General features: G+C 36.9%; 3 protein-coding genes across 4 annotated transcripts; 1 reads left to right on the forward strand and 2 right to left on the reverse strand.

Annotated features, from left to right (window-relative positions):
- The first annotated feature begins 539 nt into the window (after positions 1-539).
- Positions 540-4,942, forward strand: ALDH2C4 (aldehyde dehydrogenase 2C4). Its single transcript, XM_048093781.2, has 8 exons — positions 540-756; positions 2,854-2,996; positions 3,079-3,462; positions 3,538-3,627; positions 3,831-4,004; positions 4,078-4,353; positions 4,434-4,495; positions 4,571-4,942. Exons 1-8 carry the CDS (start codon positions 657-659, stop codon positions 4,842-4,844), a joined length of 1,503 nt encoding a protein of 500 aa, XP_047949738.1. The 5' UTR covers positions 540-656; the 3' UTR covers positions 4,845-4,942.
- Positions 4,943-4,986: 44 nt separating this feature from the next.
- On the reverse strand, positions 4,987-13,923 carry MSH7 (MUTS homolog 7). 2 transcript variants are annotated; one of them, XM_048093777.2, is made up of 17 exons: positions 13,630-13,923; positions 12,345-12,900; positions 11,845-11,940; positions 11,664-11,719; positions 11,281-11,347; positions 10,675-10,770; positions 10,421-10,549; positions 10,285-10,318; positions 10,151-10,198; positions 9,485-9,675; positions 9,264-9,390; positions 8,898-9,175; positions 8,041-8,235; positions 6,759-7,169; positions 6,569-6,665; positions 5,760-5,887; positions 4,987-5,644 (listed from the first exon to the last, which is right to left on the reverse strand). In XM_048093777.2, the coding sequence occupies exons 1-17, from the start codon at positions 13,806-13,808 to the stop codon at positions 5,174-5,176; spliced, it is 3,159 nt and encodes a 1,052-aa protein (XP_047949734.1). In that variant the 5' UTR covers positions 13,809-13,923; the 3' UTR covers positions 4,987-5,173. The 2 variants fall into 2 exon arrangements, with proteins under 2 accessions (XP_047949734.1, XP_047949736.1); XM_048093779.2 differs by lacking the exon at positions 13,630-13,923 and adding an exon at positions 13,346-13,473.
- A 774-nt stretch (positions 13,924-14,697) lies between these two features.
- On the reverse strand, positions 14,698-18,397 carry LOC125196503 (Alcohol dehydrogenase transcription factor Myb/SANT-like family protein). The gene is made up of 2 exons (XM_048095036.2): positions 17,359-18,397; positions 14,698-15,019 (listed from the first exon to the last, which is right to left on the reverse strand). The coding sequence occupies exon 1, from the start codon at positions 18,278-18,280 to the stop codon at positions 17,363-17,365; it is 918 nt and encodes a 305-aa protein (XP_047950993.1). The 5' UTR covers positions 18,281-18,397; the 3' UTR covers positions 14,698-15,019; positions 17,359-17,362.

Raw genomic sequence — 18,397 nt, forward strand, 5'->3', positions numbered from 1 at the left:
GATGGTTGTGATTAGTTACATTATCATACTAAAAATCTACATTATTAGCCGAGGTACATTATTAGACTAGAAATGTACATTGTAAGACTAAAACTGTACATTATTAAACTAAAATGCTACATTATTAGTCTAAAATTCTACATCATTAGATGACACGTGGCATTAATCTAACCGTTAGATCATAAGATCCAATGGACTGCAAGTGTTTTGAGTTTTACTTATACTTAGCGTTCTGACCTGAATACATCCCTATATATATATACCGACGTATTGTCAATAATGGCAAATGCGTCTTTTGACATGTTATTTATTCACGAAGATTATCTTGGACTAATATAAAATATTTATCTTGTTCACAATATTGAATTTGGCTCGTGTTTTCTTATCATGAGTTAAATATTTTGTTATTATTTGGTCTACATTATTCTCATATTTTATAATCCTATATAGTATGACCTATCATTTTTCCTCTTTTCAAACTTCAACTAATAAATGACTAGTATTTTAAAAAAAATTAACACATTTTAATAATTTTACTTAACAATTTGTTTAGTTAGGCAGGTCGCCTCTCTCTCTCCCTTATTATTTAGAGCAGACAAAGCTTAGTTCCATTGGCCTTTAATCTACATCTTGAGAGAGAGAGAGATAAAGAAGCAATGGCGCTGCAAAACGGGAGTTCAGAGTATCACATCAATTTACCAAAAATCAAGTTTACACAGCTCTTCATCGACGGCCAATTCGTCCACGCCGTTTCAGGTTACATTCTTCATATATCTATACATCAAATGGAAATCACTTTATCTTGATTGATGTTTTTTAAGCATAAGATTTGGTTTTTAATATTGTACTTAGTAATCAGTAATCACCAGATTCAGATTCAGTACTTCTCTCTCGATTAGTTTGTAATATCTTGGTTTAGGTGCTTAAATTGATTTGTTTGTTTCCGTTTGATTGAGCGTTTTACCCTTTTGATAGATATTTTTTTTGTTGACTTTTGGATAATGAGTACTCCATCCGTCCCCGAATAAGAGTTATTACTAATTTTCATTTTAGTCCGTCTCCAATTAAAAGTAGCAATTCATTTTTACTATAAATGGTAAATATGTCTCACATTCCACTAACTCATTTAATTCAAAATTATAAAACCAATATAAAAAAGTGGATCACACATTCCACTAACTTTTTCAACCAACTTTTCTTTACATTTCTTAAAACTCGTGTTCGGTCAAAGTGCTACTCCTAACGGGGGCGGAGGGAGTATATTGTGTGGAGAAGAAGTACAAAGGACATTCCGGTTGAACGAATGCAATATACAGGAGCACGACAATCATACTTTTGCAAATCACATGCTTCTGTTTTTAGACGTTGTGTTCATAATTAATTTAAATAAAAGTTTATATATATTGAGTTGATTATATATTTATCAAAGTTAAGCTAGTTATCATTTATACGTGTAATTTTATCATAAAACGAAGCAATACTACGATGAACTGCGTTACAGAGTATTGAAAATTGCAAGGAGCACTCACATAAATTGGGATGTATAGCAAACATTTCAATTTAGAACCTCGAATGATCCGCAATTTAGAAACATTTCATTTAATTTTAAATTTTTTAGTTGATACTTAAATTGAGGTTAATGAGGATAGAGGGCTATATTAACATAGGCAATAAAAGTAAGGTTCTAGACTTACCAAACTGATGGTTGATTTTTGTCTTGATCGTATTGTAATTTATTTTTTAGACTGGCACCTCAGCAACATTAATTGTACTCCATCCGTTTTCACGAGTAATAGAGATATTTCTTTCTGACATGGAGATTAAGAAAAAATGTGTTAGGTGGGTTAGTAAAAGAAGAATAAAGTATGAAATGAAAAAGGTAGAGAGATGAAGAGAGAATAAAGTAAGTGAGAAGAAATGTGTTGACTGAATGGGACGAATTTCCGGACTACACTATCCAACTCACATAATTAAGCTAATTAGCTAGCTTTAAAATAACATTACTACCAACTAAGCAATGGTTTACCTTCATTTAATATCTACTACTCCCTCTGTTTCATAGTAGTAGAGTCATTTTGTCATTTTACTATGTTCCATAGTAGTGGAGTGATTTTCCTTTTTAGTCCGTTTTTTCCTTTTAGTTGTCTCATTCAAATTGTGGACTTTATATATTTGAAAATAAATCCCTCTTTTTTTTTTCTCTTTATCAACTATTTTTTTCTCTGTACTTACAACCTAACAACCCTTTATAAAATCCGTGTCACTAAAATGTGGACATCTTAAATGAGATTGAGGGAGTACTATTTTCCAAGAGATTGTTTGGGACAAAATATTTTAACATGGCTGAATCTCAAACAAAAAATGCTAATTTTGTCGTTTTATGTTGGATAAAAATAGTTTATTTATATTTTTATTTAAATTATAATATTTCTTGATTTATGATCAATTCCATATTTTTAAAATTAGAACATACTAATAATAACTTTTCCAATTTTTCACCATTATCTTATTTTGGTCAATAAAATTACATTGTTTCAGATAAATCGGTATTATTATTGTTTTATCCAAATCAATATCGTGATGTTATCACATATTTGATTTTTCATACTTCTAGTTTTGATTTTGATAGTTGTGGGATACAATTGCAAAAAAATACATGAAAGTTATGATCACTCCATGTAGGTATTTTAGTTCAAAAGTTTTGAAATATAACATCTCAATAGTCTGTGTGACCATTTTCAATACTAGTTTGTTTCCTTGAGAAACAATATGCAAAATACCCTCTTGAATATTTTTGAATTTGTAATTTGTGTAAAATACTGAATTGATCTTAAAATTGTGAATGAAAATCAGGTAAAACATTTGAGACAATAGATCCAAGAAATGGAGAAGTAATAGCAAAAATAGCAGAAGGGGATAAGGATGATATTGATTTGGCTGTGAAAGCTGCTCGTCATGCTTTTGATAATGGCCCATGGCCTCGTTTCCCTCCTTCCGTAACTTCATTTCTCATTTCTCATTTCTCATTATTTTATAGATTCATTAAATAGTTTAATCATGGACCAAATAAACATACAGGAAAGAAGAAGAATGATGCTCAAGTTTGCAGACTTGATCGACCAAAACATGGAAGAATTGGCAGCACTTGATAGTCTCGACGCCGGAAAGCTATACAGCTTCGGGAAGCTCGTCGAGATCCCTAACGCAGCCGAGAAGCTCCGGTACTACGCGGGCGCAGCAGACAAGATTCACGGATCGACATTGAAGATGTCCGGGCAGCTGCACGGCTACACGCTTAGGGAACCCATAGGGGTGGTGGGGCTTATCATCCCATGGAACTTCCCCTCACAGATGTTCACTATGAAGGTGGGCCCAGCGTTGGCCGCCGGCTGCACCATGGTCGTCAAGCCCGCCGAGCAGACCCCTCTCTCCGCCCTCTTCCTGGCCCATTTGGCTAAGCTGGTTAGACTTTCTTTTTTTTTTTTTGTGTTGCTTACTCATTTGTCGCATTCGTTGATTTTTCATGCGTGCGTGCAGGCTGGCATCCCTGATGGAGTGTTGAATGTGGTGACGGGGTATGGCCACTCTGCTGGTGCTGCAATAAGCTCTCACATGGACATAGACAAGGTCATCATCCATTCATGCATTTCTTGGTAAAATGAAAGAAAAAAAAATACGTATAACAATTTCTCATATGTAATGAAAGAAATTAAACTACTTATATAAGTCTCATGGGTCAGTCCTATCACCAATTGATTTTAGGATAATTGGTTTTAGGATGGAATTTATGGATTTTTATCAGCAGTATTGATGCGCATGTTGTGTGTCAGGTTAGTTTCACAGGGTCGACGGAAGTAGGGCGTCTGGTAATGCAGGCGGCCGCTGCTAGTAACCTAAAACCCGTGACGCTAGAACTTGGAGGGAAATCACCTTTCATCATATTCGACGATGTTGATGTTGATAAAGTTGCTGATCTTGCTTTGCGTGCGATTACATACAACAAGGCAAATCCGACACCTATATTCGTCATCTTATTTATCATTTCATCATTCAATTCTCACCCATTGTTTAAACCAGGGGGAAATCTGTGTTGCTGGTACCCGCGTTTTTGTTCAAGAAGGGATATACGACGCGTTTGTAGTTAAGCTGTTGGAGAAGGTCGAATCGTGGGTGGTCGGAGATCCATTCGACCCAAATGTTCATCAAGGCCCCCAAGTGGATGAGAAGCAATACAACAAGATTCTTTCATACATAGAAATTGGGAAAAAAGAAGGAGCCACTTTGTTAACAGGTGGTAAGCCTGCAGCCAACAAAGGCTACTACATTGAGCCTACAATTTTCGCTGATGTAACAGTAAGTATTCCAAATTCAAATACTATACTACTAATTATACTTGTATGGTTATAAATATATATTCCATTTGGGGATTTTAGGATGATATGACTATAGCCAAGGAAGAAATATTTGGACCAGTGATGTCACTTATGAAATTCAAGTAAGTAACTCTGTGGTATGGTGATTTAAGTAAAAATTAAGTAGAATTAGGAGATTGAAAATTTTGGTGGCGCAGGAGCGTGGAGGAAGCGATCAAGAGAGGGAACGCGACTAAGTATGGGCTGGCGGCAGGTGTGATGACCAACGATTTGAACATTGCGAACACGGTCTCTCGATCTATTCGCGCGGGGATAGTGTGGATAAACTGCTACTTTGCATTTAGTGATACTCTTCCTTACGGAGGTTATAAGATGAGTGGTTTTGGAAGAGATATGGGAATGGAGTCACTCGAGAGTTATCTTCAGACAAAATCTGTGGCCATGCCCATTCACAACTCTCCTTGGCTCTAATCTTATAGTATATCCATATATTTATGTACAAGAACCTCTACAATTCTGATTATAAATAAAACGCATCATCAGTTGCCCCGTCTTCGAAATAGATAAAACTGATTTCACCTACTCCTTTATCTATGCTAGAGCCAATCAAAGGTGAAGAAACATTTGCATAAAGATAGAGATTATATAGCATATTTCAAGAGTGTGACATACCTAAGAAAAGAAAGACCCCTTCACATAGTCGACACTTGAATTCAGTAGATGATGAAAGTGCATAATAACATACATACAGCAGTAGGAAGAATTTACGAGGCAGGCTGAGGACGTGTTCCTTCTCGTCATCAGTTCTCCTTGAAAGATCTTTTCAGCTCATGCCACAGGCAAAACAAGAGATCAAACGCATCGTCGTCAAAATCAGTTTCCTTTGTCTTCGAAATAGATAGAATTGATTTCAGCCACTCTTCATGCAATGTCGAGAAATTCTCCCTCTGCTCGCTTGACTTGAAGCTTTCTCCCACAATTTCTTTCATGACTTGTCTTGCTTTTGAGGCTGCTCGAATCACTGTGTTTGGAATTCCAGCCATAGCTGCTATTTGCATTCCATAACTCTGTGGGCACGCTCCAGAGGCCAGCCGGTAGAGGAAAATCAGCTTTTGGTCGACTTCTGATGATGTGTCAGAAGTCCCATCAAAACAGCATGCCATATGTTGCAGTTTTACATGAGGATGGGCTGAAAACTCCTTTGTTAGAGGGTGATAATGTGTTGCAAATAACAATCGGCAGTTGACTGACTCCACAAGATGACGAAACACCTGGACAAAATATTGGTGAGCGCACACAAAAAAAAGCAAGCAACTGACTTCCACATAGTTTTAAAAATATTGTGTTAGCAGATATAATTAACCTAATGGAGGATAGGTAACTCACAGCATAGGCAATAGCATATCCATCAAAAGTACTAGTCCCTCGACCCAATTCGTCAAGAATAACCAGTGAATTCTTAGTAGCATTTTGCAAAACTGATGCTGTCTCCGTGCACTCGATTAGGAAGGTACCTACAGAAAGATGTTTTTATCTCTACATTAGTAGGAAGAAGCTCCATCAACATCTTTTGAATGTTATGTTTCTTGCAGAACTATATCGAAAGAATAGGTCTCCAGCAAAACCAAAATTAAATATTAGAGAAAATTGGACTTTCAAATCTGTCTGCCATAAGCATCTAGTTCTGCATTAGTATTGTAGACTGCGAACACCTCGAGGCCAATCACATGCAGGAACTATTTCGAATATCAATTCTAACTGGCAGAGTTTATTTCTGTGAGGACGATAGTGATCACAGGTAATAGTATCAACTCAAACTCTCAAAGCAACCTAGAATTCGTCTCTTGGGAATTCTAGAGATTTAATCATGAATCATCAAGTCACTTTGATTTATCTGAGTGATATTAAAACTCACTACTAAAGTTTCAATCCTATATCAAACAAATCAACTTCATATTATCATCAGGATCGTGTGATGGAGTCAGGAATGTACTAGAGACAAATAGATCCAAGATAGGCAGAACACAAATTATTTGACATATTTCTACAATAACCTTTTTCTTCCATCGATATATGTTGTTCGTATTCATTATTCTCAGACACGTGTTGTCACAATTACCTTACTACAATCACAAGTTTTAGCTTTCGGGACTCTTCATCCAAGAAAAGGTACACTACTAAATGAAGAAACTTACTCTCGCCAGTCATAATACGATCCGTTGCACCAAGCCGGGTAAATATGATGTCGACAACTGATAGAGTGCATGTTCTGCCCGGCACATAACAACCTAGCTGTGGAACAGAAACACTTGTTGTTAAGCAATGATATTATGAAACTGAGATGAAGCTGCATGTTTCCACCAATTCCTGACTAACAAAACAAACCTGTGCCAGTACAACAGCCAGACAAGTTGCACGCAAGAGTGTTGACTTCCCACCCATATTTGGCCCGGTCAATAGCAATGTCACTGGAGTACAACTACTACCATCTTCTCCAAGAATAATATCATTGGGTACAGGCGCCCCCCCATTCTCATCAAGGGCATAAGGATGCCATAGCCCTTCCATATGAAGTACCGGGTTTTTCGCCATGAATGAGTTAGTAACGGTGGCGTGGGGCAAAACATTAGGTCGGCACATCACTCCACAAGAAGAAATCGCAGACACAGCAAAAGATCTTAATACATCAATGCAATTTATGGCATGTATCATTTGAGACCACCGAGCTGCCTTCTCGACAAGTAACTCAATCAAAATAGTTAATGTTTCAGCCTCCGAGTCTGTAACGTTATGGTCCTGTCATCACAAAAAAAAGGAAAACTTACCAATATAAAGATATTACTTTCCACAAGGCTTACTCTTACGGATCAAAGCAACTAGTAAATAAAATCATGATAGAGCAAGCAAGAGAGAAAGGAAGGGAGAATAACTAGTAGCATTGAGAATGAAATTATATGAATTGCATACTAGTCATATATTTCAGCATCTATCGAAGATAAATATAAGGCAAAGAAGTTAGGCAGAAAACTCGGTATTATCTGGCAATGGATCAGCATTCAAAGTAGTTTTAAGGAAGAAAAGGAAAAAAGGAATAGACTTCAACAGTTCCCTACGACTGATGCAAAGATTGTTCCAAGACCAAGCAGCCAGCAGAACATTATTGAGGTCATATTTCAGTCTAAAAGCAAGAAAATAAATGCTTGAGATATTTAGACATTTTGCAGATGGTGCTGGGAGAGAAAAATAAAGAGGGATCTTAATCAGCATCGTTGCTTAATGGTTGACATAACTAAGAAAACAATGAGACCAGAAAGCATTATAAGAACACCACAAAAATTCCCAGAGAAGAGCATATATATTTGCAACTAAAAACTCCAGAGGGCGTTCACAGAGATTTATTGTATGTTTGTAATGTTTTGGAAACTTTCTAAATAATTTCATTCCAGTATTTCATGCTTATAGTAATGTTTTGAGAATCAGATCAAGAATTAATTTCATTGACCAAATCTTTTTCCAAGATTTTATTTTCCAAGACATAAGCATTAGTATACATAAAAAGTATCAAGACTGAGTAAGATCCCAAGGATAAAGAACAGTGAAAAAGCACGAAAAAATAATTTATATAACTTCAAATGCATAACTATGTCGAGAAATCAACAAAGCAGACCTGGTAATTGGGGAATTCGCTATCAATTGCTGCTTCAAACTGAGAAAGATATTCATCAAGCCCCCCGCTGCCACTTAAAACAGGAACAGTTATAACTTTTGACAATGATGCAGTCATGATTTCATCGTTTTGCAATAGCATTAGCATTTCCATTCCGATTCGCAGTCCTCTTACAAGAGATCCAAAAGCTTTTAGCTGTGGAAGCATGGTTCATATTTGATTATTTCAAGGCATTATGTGTTAAATATAAGTTCTGCTTTTTTTATAAAATGCAACCTATGGTATACAAAAGCTGGATATGCTAAGTTGAAATAGGACAAATTGAGTAGCAACACGAGAAAACTTAGAGATAGTTAGCAATGCAAAAATAAAAAGATAGTTAGCTGCAAAAGGAAGTACGTGTTAGTTTATAGGTACTCCAAACGTTTACTGTGATTTTTGAAGAATTATAATTTATCAGGCAACAGAAATTATTGAATTAAGGAGACAATTACCTGAATACTGTTAGAAGTTGAAGTATAACCTAGAATCAAGCGTGCTAGACAAAAAGAGAAGGCTGTGATCTTGTGATTCTTAAAGCTACAAGTGAAACCCACCCTTTAAATAAGTCATCCATCAATATTCAATAGTGATGAAAATGTTAAAGTCAATCAGGAGAATAGGCAGTGGCCACCATTCAGAAAATACAGAAGCTAAGAACTTGTGTGGAACTTTGTCGTGTCAATTTTTCAAAGACAAGGTACAGAAAGGTGACTTTAAAAAGTGAGGGAAAAATAAATGCTCCCGTACTCTCCAAAGTAAGTAAAGTTAGGGAGCAAAAAGAAAGAATGAATCAGTTTCAGGAAAAAAGTGCTTACTCGCTGTTTCAGTAACTTGCTACCAAGTAAGGGCAATGAAAGTACATAAGAAGATTGAAAGCTCGACTTTACACGTCCGAGTAACCTTTCTACATCTGGAAGCTTGCGAAGTAATTGGGCAATGTGTGAGACGATTTCTGAGTTCGCCATCATGTTTTCAACTACATCAAGCCTTTTGTTTATTTTGTCTACATCTTGAAGGGGATGACATATCCAATTCTTTAAGAGCCGTTTCCCAGATGAAGTTATGCAATTATCAAGATACTTGTACAGAGTGCCTGTAGATATATCAATGCATATCACATACTAGAGAGGGTGGGGAGAGAGGGAGGGCGGGGGGGGGGGGAGAGAGAGAGAGTCACTAGCCTGATTGGCTACCATCTGCACTATTATTAAAGATCTCCAAATTTACCAGAGTCTGACCATCCATTCTAAGGAAACCCTTATAAACTTCGTAAGAAAAAATATCTCCATTGCGGATGACATCATTTAACTGGAAAAATCATAAATGAAAAGCTGTTTATAAGTAGGAAAGAAATTAAATTCTAATCTTAGCACACAATTCAAACAAAAAAACATCTCTTCACCATTAATCTTGATAGATGACTAATAAGTCCCCCCAAGGCACATAACGCAAGATCACAGTGCATAACTCCATCAAGAACCTGCTTCCATGAATCAGAAGACCCAGCGAAGTACTTGTTTGCATCAATGATACTTCTAATTTCAAAGGCATCTCCAAAAGAGTCACTTGCATTCAATTGGAATGAAGTTGATCCTGAAGATATTAGAGATCATATAAAATTTCCACTTGTTTGTTTGGTACTTATAGTTATTTAAGTAGCGTTGTTACAACTATACAGTTATCTAACAAACAACTTTGATAAGACTATCCACGTGATGTTGACTGAGCATGTAAAGCATCTAAAACCTATAAGCAAGGAAAGAAAATCATGTAAATGAACAATTCAGAAAAAAATTGTTCAACTGGATTGATAAAAGAAAATTATTTCCTAACAGCCTAAGACAGAAGATTTGTTTATAAATTTCTTCTACAAAAAGGAAAAGAAGGATAAGATAGCATCAGAAAACAAGATAGACAAAATAACCTAACTGTGAGAAAAGGATGGTTTCAGCATGTGAGAGTTCATGCAGAGATAGAATTAAGCAAACTAGGATGTAGAGAATTTCACATGAGACAAGAAAAATGATGCATGTGATAACATGATAAAAAAGGTTTTCTTGACTATTACCTGTCAAATTTAACTTCTTGAGAGCTCTTTGAGCATCTTTAGACAGCCCTATAATAGAGAATATAGATAAAATACATCAGCAAGATGTAAAGAAAATTCCATGTCCATTAATCTTGTGTATAGAACACTTTTACCTTGTCCTTCATAAAAAATTTCCTTAGGAGACACCTAAGGCCAAATTGAAAGTAATATAAGATACATTATGTTATAAAAAAATGCATATTCACCAGTATCTAATATAGAACACTTAACACTAGATAGAAGGCATACCTGCATTAACAAAGCCCCCACCGCTGCATATGAAGCATCATCCCTGATAGAACCAACCCAAAATTTTAATGCAGCGCAATCAACAAATGCAAACCCAAACAGAATCAAACCATCTTCCAGCATACGACCCTGGATGCAAACAGGCAGCATAAGCAAGCAGCAAATCTTAATTTTACGTCTATAGGTAGCAATAATATGTTGCAAATAATATTAGATCTTGATGAAGAAAAAAAATATATACGAAAAGCACTAACCTCCTTTATAGCAAGAAGATGAACTGCATCAGGCCCAATATTGCCCTCAATAGTGGTTGCAGGAGTTTGCACATGAACCAACTTCCGTCGAATAACCTTTACAAACCAACTCTCATTAGTTTTACCATAAAAAGAATGGAGAATTTTGGAAATTCTATGTGGAGGAGGAAAAAAGAACAAAACGGATGGGAGGGAGGGGGGGGGGGAGAAAAGGCCTCAAGTATGTGCAGCCACATCTGCACATCCTAAACTTTTTACCACCACCCTTCCAACCTCACAAGGTCATTTACAGAAGTGTTCGTATAATCAAATCAAGGAGACAGCAATCATTTTAAAAGCCCTGTTATCATCATCACTCCATATTAAGTGTGTATTTTTCAGGTTAAAGTTGGAAGTGGTTGCACTTCTGACATTCTCTAGCTACAAGACTCAAAAATAAACTTTTCAGATGCCCTATTGCATTTCTTCATATCAATGGAAATGCAGAGAGGTAAATTGCTCATAGCTAAGACAACAACAGCATGATACGATACTTAATCTCCAGCAGGTGGACAGAACACAGAAGTCACAGAACATTGTATAAATAAAAGTTTTTGAGGTACTTACAGATGTAGAGCCCCTGGATTTCGCCTGCTCTGAGGTCTCCAACTGTTCTATTCGACCAACCTTGTACCTTCCGGAAAGGACGCCACAGAAGCAATGGCATTATATTAGTTTCCATAGTTAGGTTGTTACCTTCTAACAATTTATAAAGTAGTTTTTTAATCTTAAAATATACTGGTAAATCAGTACAAAGTGTCCGATATCCTCAACTGATGGTGCTTTATGCAAGAAATTAAAATGTTATTCCAATTTACTTTTCACTATAGAAGGGTCCTGAAGAATAAGGTGTAGAATCAGTAGACAAATATCAAGCCAAAGTTATTTTCACCATCAGATATAGCACATAATTTTAAAAGGAATCAATGCAAGTGGGGAATTGTTCATACCCACGAGCTATCAACTTCTGAACAGCATCATCAATTCCATTCTCAGATACACCAACCTAAAGAAAAAAGCAATAATTTATGGAGAGATCAGGTTTATGGATGAGAGAAATCTTTTACGGCATCAGGCTTACGGAAATATCCATATAGGCATGTAAACATAAGATGAAGGCATTGAGCTCACTTGTCGACACTTCCCCACACCACTTTGTGTTATTTTCCAATCGAGTTCCTTATGACCGATTTCAGCATCTATTTCATAGAGCTCATAGAACTTTCCCTGTACAGAGTGATGATACTACTGTTAAAGAATGCCATACCTCATAGATAAAGAGTACTAAAAAAATTGTAGAACTTTGATAGTTTTGGAAAAATAACATCAAGGAAGTAACATTATACACTTCCTACGATGGCAATTTATGGGACAAAAACATGTAGCTCCTATGATGACTTAATAATTCAAAATCATATTGTAGTTAGGGATTGTGATTGAAAGAACCAAACAAAAATTAATCTATTGCTAAGTATCTTTTTATACATGCATTTTGTCAAGTTACTCAGCACATGGAGGGTTCAGGTATAAAAAATAATCAAGAACACCATAAAATAATAGACATGAAACATGGAGTAGGAATCACTTTCTATGCAAAATGGAAATGAAGATGGAACAAAAATGAAACTGACCACTTTAAAGAAGAGAATCACGTCCATATACTGGCGTTTGACATCCCAGTATTGCCTTTGAGATGCCGACATCTTGCTCAGTGCATGAGGAGGGACGTAAAGTGTCCTCTTATCATAAAGAGGGTCTGCCGGCTTTCTTCCATTGGCATCCTTGATTTGGGATTGATGCAACCATTCAAACTTGCTAATTGTATCTGAATCCACATCATAAATTTTCTTTGACACATCAGAAGCTTGCTCAAGTTTCATTCTTTTCCTATTATCTTGCAAAGAAAAATCAGCCTTCGCCTCAAAATTACAGACATCCTCTTGCACTCGCTTTACCCTAGGAACAAGCGGTCTCATGCCTGGCGTCTCTGGGCCAGGAAGGTCATCCTCCAAATTGTTTAGGAGCAAAGAACCTTTGTCCCCTCCAGGAAACACTGTTCTGCTGGAATTTAACGCATATTGTTCACTGGGATGCTTGGAGACCGCCAAATGTCCATTTCCTGAATCCTCTGATGCATCAAACCCAAGGGGGAGAGACTGAATAGTAAAATTTTCACCCCCATCACACCTGCATGTTGCACCAAAAAATATTAAAATATTGTACTTGAACATGAACCAAGAGCATGCTGAAAGTTTCTTCACCCTTAATGTGTCCAAAAATCAGATTTCATCAGACGTATAGATGACTTACAAAAATTAAAAAAGAGGCTAGTTAACTGCAAACACGCCCAATTTAACAAAGCTTTGCACCAATAAAGATCATATATACAATTGTACCCAAAGTCCTCTTGCTTTCACACCCCTGACCACACCAGTATTCAGCAATTTCCTAATCACCTTTCACCACAAAAACAATAGAGCAAAGAGAACAAAAAAATTGAAAAATACGCCGAACTAAACTCAGTAACTGTTATATCAACGTTCTCCATAACACACATAGACACATAGTAGCTATTAATGGGGGAATACGTCTTTTCCTTTTTATCCGTCCACAACTGCTAGCATACACTTACATGTAAATCTCCAGTCATGCTATCAGATTTCATTTTTTCACATACCACGAGCCAATACAAATCAGTTTCGAAAAAGTTAGGGGGAAAAAGAGCACGATCATTGAATTTTTTTATTTTTTATTTAAAAAAAAGCTAAAGCTGGTATGGAAGAGCATAAAGTATAAGGAAGAGCACTCACAGTAAACACAGGGAATCAACATAAAATATCACAAAAATGCCAAACAGTTCCGTGAAGCATCTAATTCTAGGCACACAATAAAAAGTAAAAATATGAGCAGGCGCACCTGGTGGAGTTGTGAGGTTTAGCAAACTTGTGCTTAATGGTGGAGAAGAGAGAAGGACGGGGCACTTTCTCGGGCGGAGTGTCGGTTCCTGTGATTGCTGCGTCGGCAAGGGCGGGTTTGGGTCCGGTGGAGGGCTCCGGTTTCCTGAGGAAGGAGAGTATCGACTTTTGTCGCTGCATTTCGGATTTCCGGTGGTGAGGAGTGCTTGCTAGCTTAGGTCATAAACTGGCGCCAAAATGGATACAATCCCCAAATCACAAATACAGAGTATATAGATATACGAGCCGCTTCGTTGGAACTACTGATAATTACACTGGCGCCAAATTGCAATTAAAGTGATTTTTAGGATTTCTGTCTTTTTTGAAATTTTAATTATTTATTTTAATTTTGAAAATATAAATTTTTTTAATAAATGTTTGAAAATTAGAAAATAATTACAGAGTATAAATAGAGAAAGTTTGATTTGATTGTGGCTTTCTTTAAACTGATTATTGGACAAAATCTATCGGACATCACGCATCACTCTCTCCATTTTAGTTAGTTTGATTATGAGGTTACTGGGATTTTTCCCAAATAAATTCTTCATTTGTCACATTCTAAGTGGAATATTTTTTATTCAGCGTGAGATCTTTATTGTAGTTTTATTTTATAAGTTAAGTACGGAGAGAATAAAAATAGAAAGAATAATAAGTTAGATATAATGATTTTTCCAATAACCCTTTAAACTTTTATAATAAATTTATTTAATGAAATTATTATTATAATAAGTTTCGACAATTAATTATTTGAAAATTACTTTTAGTAAGCCCGTGCAATTAGGTGAAATGTGTATTTGATTAAGTTGGCGTTTTTAAATTAGACTATTTTTCTAGGTCGTTTGACGAGTTACTACTTACCAGAATAACTTATCCAGCCAATACAGTTGTGTAGATTAGAGAAAATTGGAACTGATTCAACTCAATAAACTAGTCCATCCCGAAAGATGTTTCTTGTGAAGGACAGTATTCATTATTGGATTTTTATAAACGTCATCAGCAGTTCAGCACGAACATTTCTCAATATATGTGATTCAGAATAAAACTCTCAAGTATATGTAACCTGGAACCATGTTTTTTAACCTAGAAATATTGACAACATATTAGCGTATTACAACGAGGATCCATCCTTCTAGACATAATATATGCAGTCTGCAACAGCAAAACTGCCTCGAGTTTACTATATAAACGTACATGGAGATATTGGCTACACCAAAAACCAATGGCCGGATTCAAATGTCCAACCCCATCTAGAGTCTAGTACAACCAGAACAAACTTACCTGCATATGCATCATTATACTGCGCATGGCTTCTTTGCCAGGGTTCGACTTGTCACCTTCACCGACCGGGAAAACTGCAACAAGTAACACAACATTTACTTCTCTGTAACCGCCAGATTTTAAGATGGCATGACAACTACATTATCAGCAAACCCCACAGATCAACAGCTACTTATAAGCCATAGTTGGACTAGAATGAAAAAGGTACAGCAAAATGTGGAAGAACTTTTTTCAGAAATTTGCCCAACTCCTAATACAGAATAAATGATCCATTTATGGATTGGTGTGACTGAGTTGTGAAAACTCAGTGACAGCCAATCCAATGCACTGTAAATCTGTAATTGACACTTGATGCATCAAAGAAGAAAAACTAATCATAGTGGTTCTAACACACTCAATCTATTGAGCTGAGCTGAAACAGCTGATCCATTGAAATCTACTAAAGACTCTCCGTACTTGCATGCTCACTCTCACTGTCATAAGGAAAGTTGGGCACAGGGTGTATTCAATGTTTATAAATTTACAAATGTCAGGATGTTGGCAGCGAATGTAGAAAACTCTATTTTGGCAACTCAAGCACTGGACAATTATCATTTTAATCACTTAATGAAGGATCATACAAATCTAGCCTGATGCTATACATGGAAACGTCACTATGACACTATTTGAGCAACTACCAACAGCTTGCAATACGGCAGGGCAGCTTCACATTCTTAACCAGCCATAGTTCTTCCACCATACAAAACTGGATACTGAAAACCATCTCTCTTAGTTAACGAAACATTAGTGGTTGTTGGAATTCAAACACTTACACACTTCCAATCCAATGACTGAAGTACTGCATTTGTTCAATGTCATGGATTTTTTGCAGTCCAGTCACACCTCGGCAGAGCTTAGAGTCCACATTTACAGGATAAAATGAATGTTTTATCAAATCTAAGGAAAATGGAGGGTGATATTTGTAAAAGGAAATAAAATAACAACGGGTTACAAATAATTGGGGGGAAAAAAAAAAGTAAAAGTAAAGCTAAAGGCGCCACGCTGCACAGCACTAAAAGAAAGGTGCTGTATTTTGCATTTTTCTCTACCACTTGTTCATTTAGATTCTAGCTTAGTTTTGATAGCATGGAGGATCCCGACTTGTGGGGCCTTCAGTTTGTGTTTTCATGTTCTTTCTTTGGATCCTAGTCACTTTTGGGCTAGGATCATGTTTTGGAATGTTATATTTTGATTTTATTCACGGGTTGGGGGTCTGCCTAAACCCCCCACCCACACTGGGTGCCTTTGATTGAAAAAAAAAAAGTGCTGTGAACACGCTGCTTAACTTCTGAAAACAGATATAAAAATACTGAATCAGAAAACTAAAATGTTTGCTGATTTAACACTTCATCAGATGCATTAATCTGCTAATGCATTCCTCCATTTATTAAGGGAAATGAAAAAGTTACTGAAAAAGCAATTAAAGGAAGTTACAAAAATATAAAGGAACTAGTACAATACTTTGCAAAGCATTATTTTCATTAATTTTTTTCACTCTGGCAACACTCTGATTACCATAGAGAGAGTCAGTGATATTGGAATTGTGAAAGAGCACTTTCATCGACTCATTCTATAAAATCTTTTTATCAACTCTTTATGAAGAGAACTAGTTGCTGTAAGTTATAACTGATAACTCATAACAATTCATATAAAACCAGCTATGAAGCAGCCCTCTATGCATTCTCTCAGCAATCTATATGTAAGGTAAACAGTATTCCTATAGCTATGAACAAAAATTGAACATCATCTCATCCTACATAAGGTATATCTTCCTTTTCCCTTTCTCATTAGTTTTAAATTCCATAGCACAGTATAATGATTATTTCCAATAAACTAAGCTAAAAGGTAAGTTAACAGACAGTCCCAGAGAATATTAAGATCAAAGTTTGACAAATACAACATTAGGAAATACGAGAAAGATTAACAAAGACAGTTCATTCCATTTAGCGTCACCAGCGAATTTCAATTTTCAAACAATGGATAATTGCACGAACTAATATAAAACAAAAAATGTGAACCCAAGAACAAACATCAATATTAAGATGAAAAACTTACAGATTATGCAATTTTCTAAGTCTCGAGGAAATTTAAAGAGCATTGCCATTCAATAATATTATGGATAGTTTTCATCTCAATATCTTCATTAGGGCCACCACAAACTGACAAATATTCACGAGTAAATTGAGAGAGCATTAAGAGCATTGCCATTCAATAATATTTTGGATAGTTTTCATCTTAATATCTTCATTCATCAATAAATAAACAATACTATAAACTCAAAGGCCACCACAAACAGAGAAAATTTCACGAGTAAACTGATAGAGCATTAAGCTTCCATAAACACTCATATGTTGAGGTTCAGCTGAAAAATTACCATATCAATCTCTGAAATTCTCAGCAGAAGTATCAGTGTTCTCATCCTCGTCATCATCCATTTCACGTATTTTAGCAATCTCCGCCTGCGCACGCTCAACAATCTGCTTCTTCTGCAACTCCAAATCCCTCTGGAAATCCTGCTTCAATGTCTCCAACTCCACCATCTGCATCCTCTTACTCTCCTCAATCTTCTCATACACCTCACCAAACTTCTGAATCGAATTGGCCAACATTCTAGCAGACTCCCCATCCACCATATCATCCCCACTCAAATCCTCCTCCCCATCCTCGCCCCCATCCTCATCGGTATCCTCATCCGACTGCCCCGGGCTATCCCTCATCTCATCCAACACATTCGACATGTCCAAATACACCCTCGGATTCATAAACACATACTCCCCGGAGTCCAAACCACACCCCAACCCGCCGTAGCCTCGGGCCCTGAGGCTCAGCAACGCATCCATCTTCTTAAAAAACACCCACTTGCTGGAACCCCCGCTCTCCACCTTCACCATCTCCTTCTTGTACTTGTTCTTCAGCATATCCAACTGGCTCCGGCACTCCCCCTCCGTCCTCTCGCGCCCACTCATCTCGGTGACCTTCTCCACCACGTCGACCCAGTCCTCGGCGCGAAGGCTGCGCCTGCCGAGCTCTACGTAGCGCTCCCCCCAGACCTCGAGCAGGCCGAAGATCTCGTCTTCGGTCCAGGACTCGCTGTGCGGGGCGAATTCGTAGTTGGAGACGAAGGATTCGAGCTTCCGCTTCTTGGGGTGGCGCTTGGAGTTGTCGAAATTGTAGAAATTGCCGTTTTGGGCGAAGGACTTGTCGGGGCTGTCTTCATTGTCGTCGAAATCGTTGTCATCGTCGTCGTCGTAATCGACGGCGGGGCTTCTGTAAGCGTAGAAATTGGGGTTTTTCATCGGCGTAGGGTTCTGATTTGAGATTCAAGGGATTTTTGGGGCACTGTTTTGGTTTGCGGAAAGGGAACAAAATGGAATTCTCCAATTCTGAAATTCTATGAATACTCCAAAATCTTT

The sequence above is a fragment of the Salvia hispanica genome, chromosome 4 (assembly GCF_029641045.1).
Source record: "Salvia hispanica isolate PSC_SH4W2 chromosome 4, Shi_PSC_v1, whole genome shotgun sequence".
Taxonomy (NCBI): domain Eukaryota; kingdom Viridiplantae; phylum Streptophyta; class Magnoliopsida; order Lamiales; family Lamiaceae; genus Salvia; species Salvia hispanica.

Bases quoted from the DNA above. Each gene is read 5' to 3' on its own strand.
- ALDH2C4 (XM_048093781.2), top strand. From the start codon at position 657: ATGGCGCTGCAAAACGGGAGTTCAGAGTATCACATCAATTTACCAAAA. The intron at 2,997-3,078 runs GTAACTTCATTT...ATAAACATACAG, and splicing joins GGCCTCGTTTCCCTCCTTCC to GAAAGAAGAAGAATGATGCT. The intron at 3,628-3,830 runs GTCATCATCCAT...GTTGTGTGTCAG, and splicing joins CTCACATGGACATAGACAAG to GTTAGTTTCACAGGGTCGAC.
- MSH7 (XM_048093777.2), bottom strand. From the start codon at position 13,808: ATGCAGCGACAAAAGTCGATACTCTCCTTCCTCAGGAAACCGGAGCCC. The intron at 11,348-11,663 runs GTATGAACAATT...CCTTTCCGGAAG, and splicing joins CAGAAGTTGATAGCTCGTGG to GTACAAGGTTGGTCGAATAG. The intron at 10,319-10,420 runs GTATGCCTTCTA...ATTTGGCCTTAG, and splicing joins TGGGGGCTTTGTTAATGCAG to GTGTCTCCTAAGGAAATTTT.
- LOC125196503 (XM_048095036.2), bottom strand. From the start codon at position 18,280: ATGAAAAACCCCAATTTCTACGCTTACAGAAGCCCCGCCGTCGATTAC.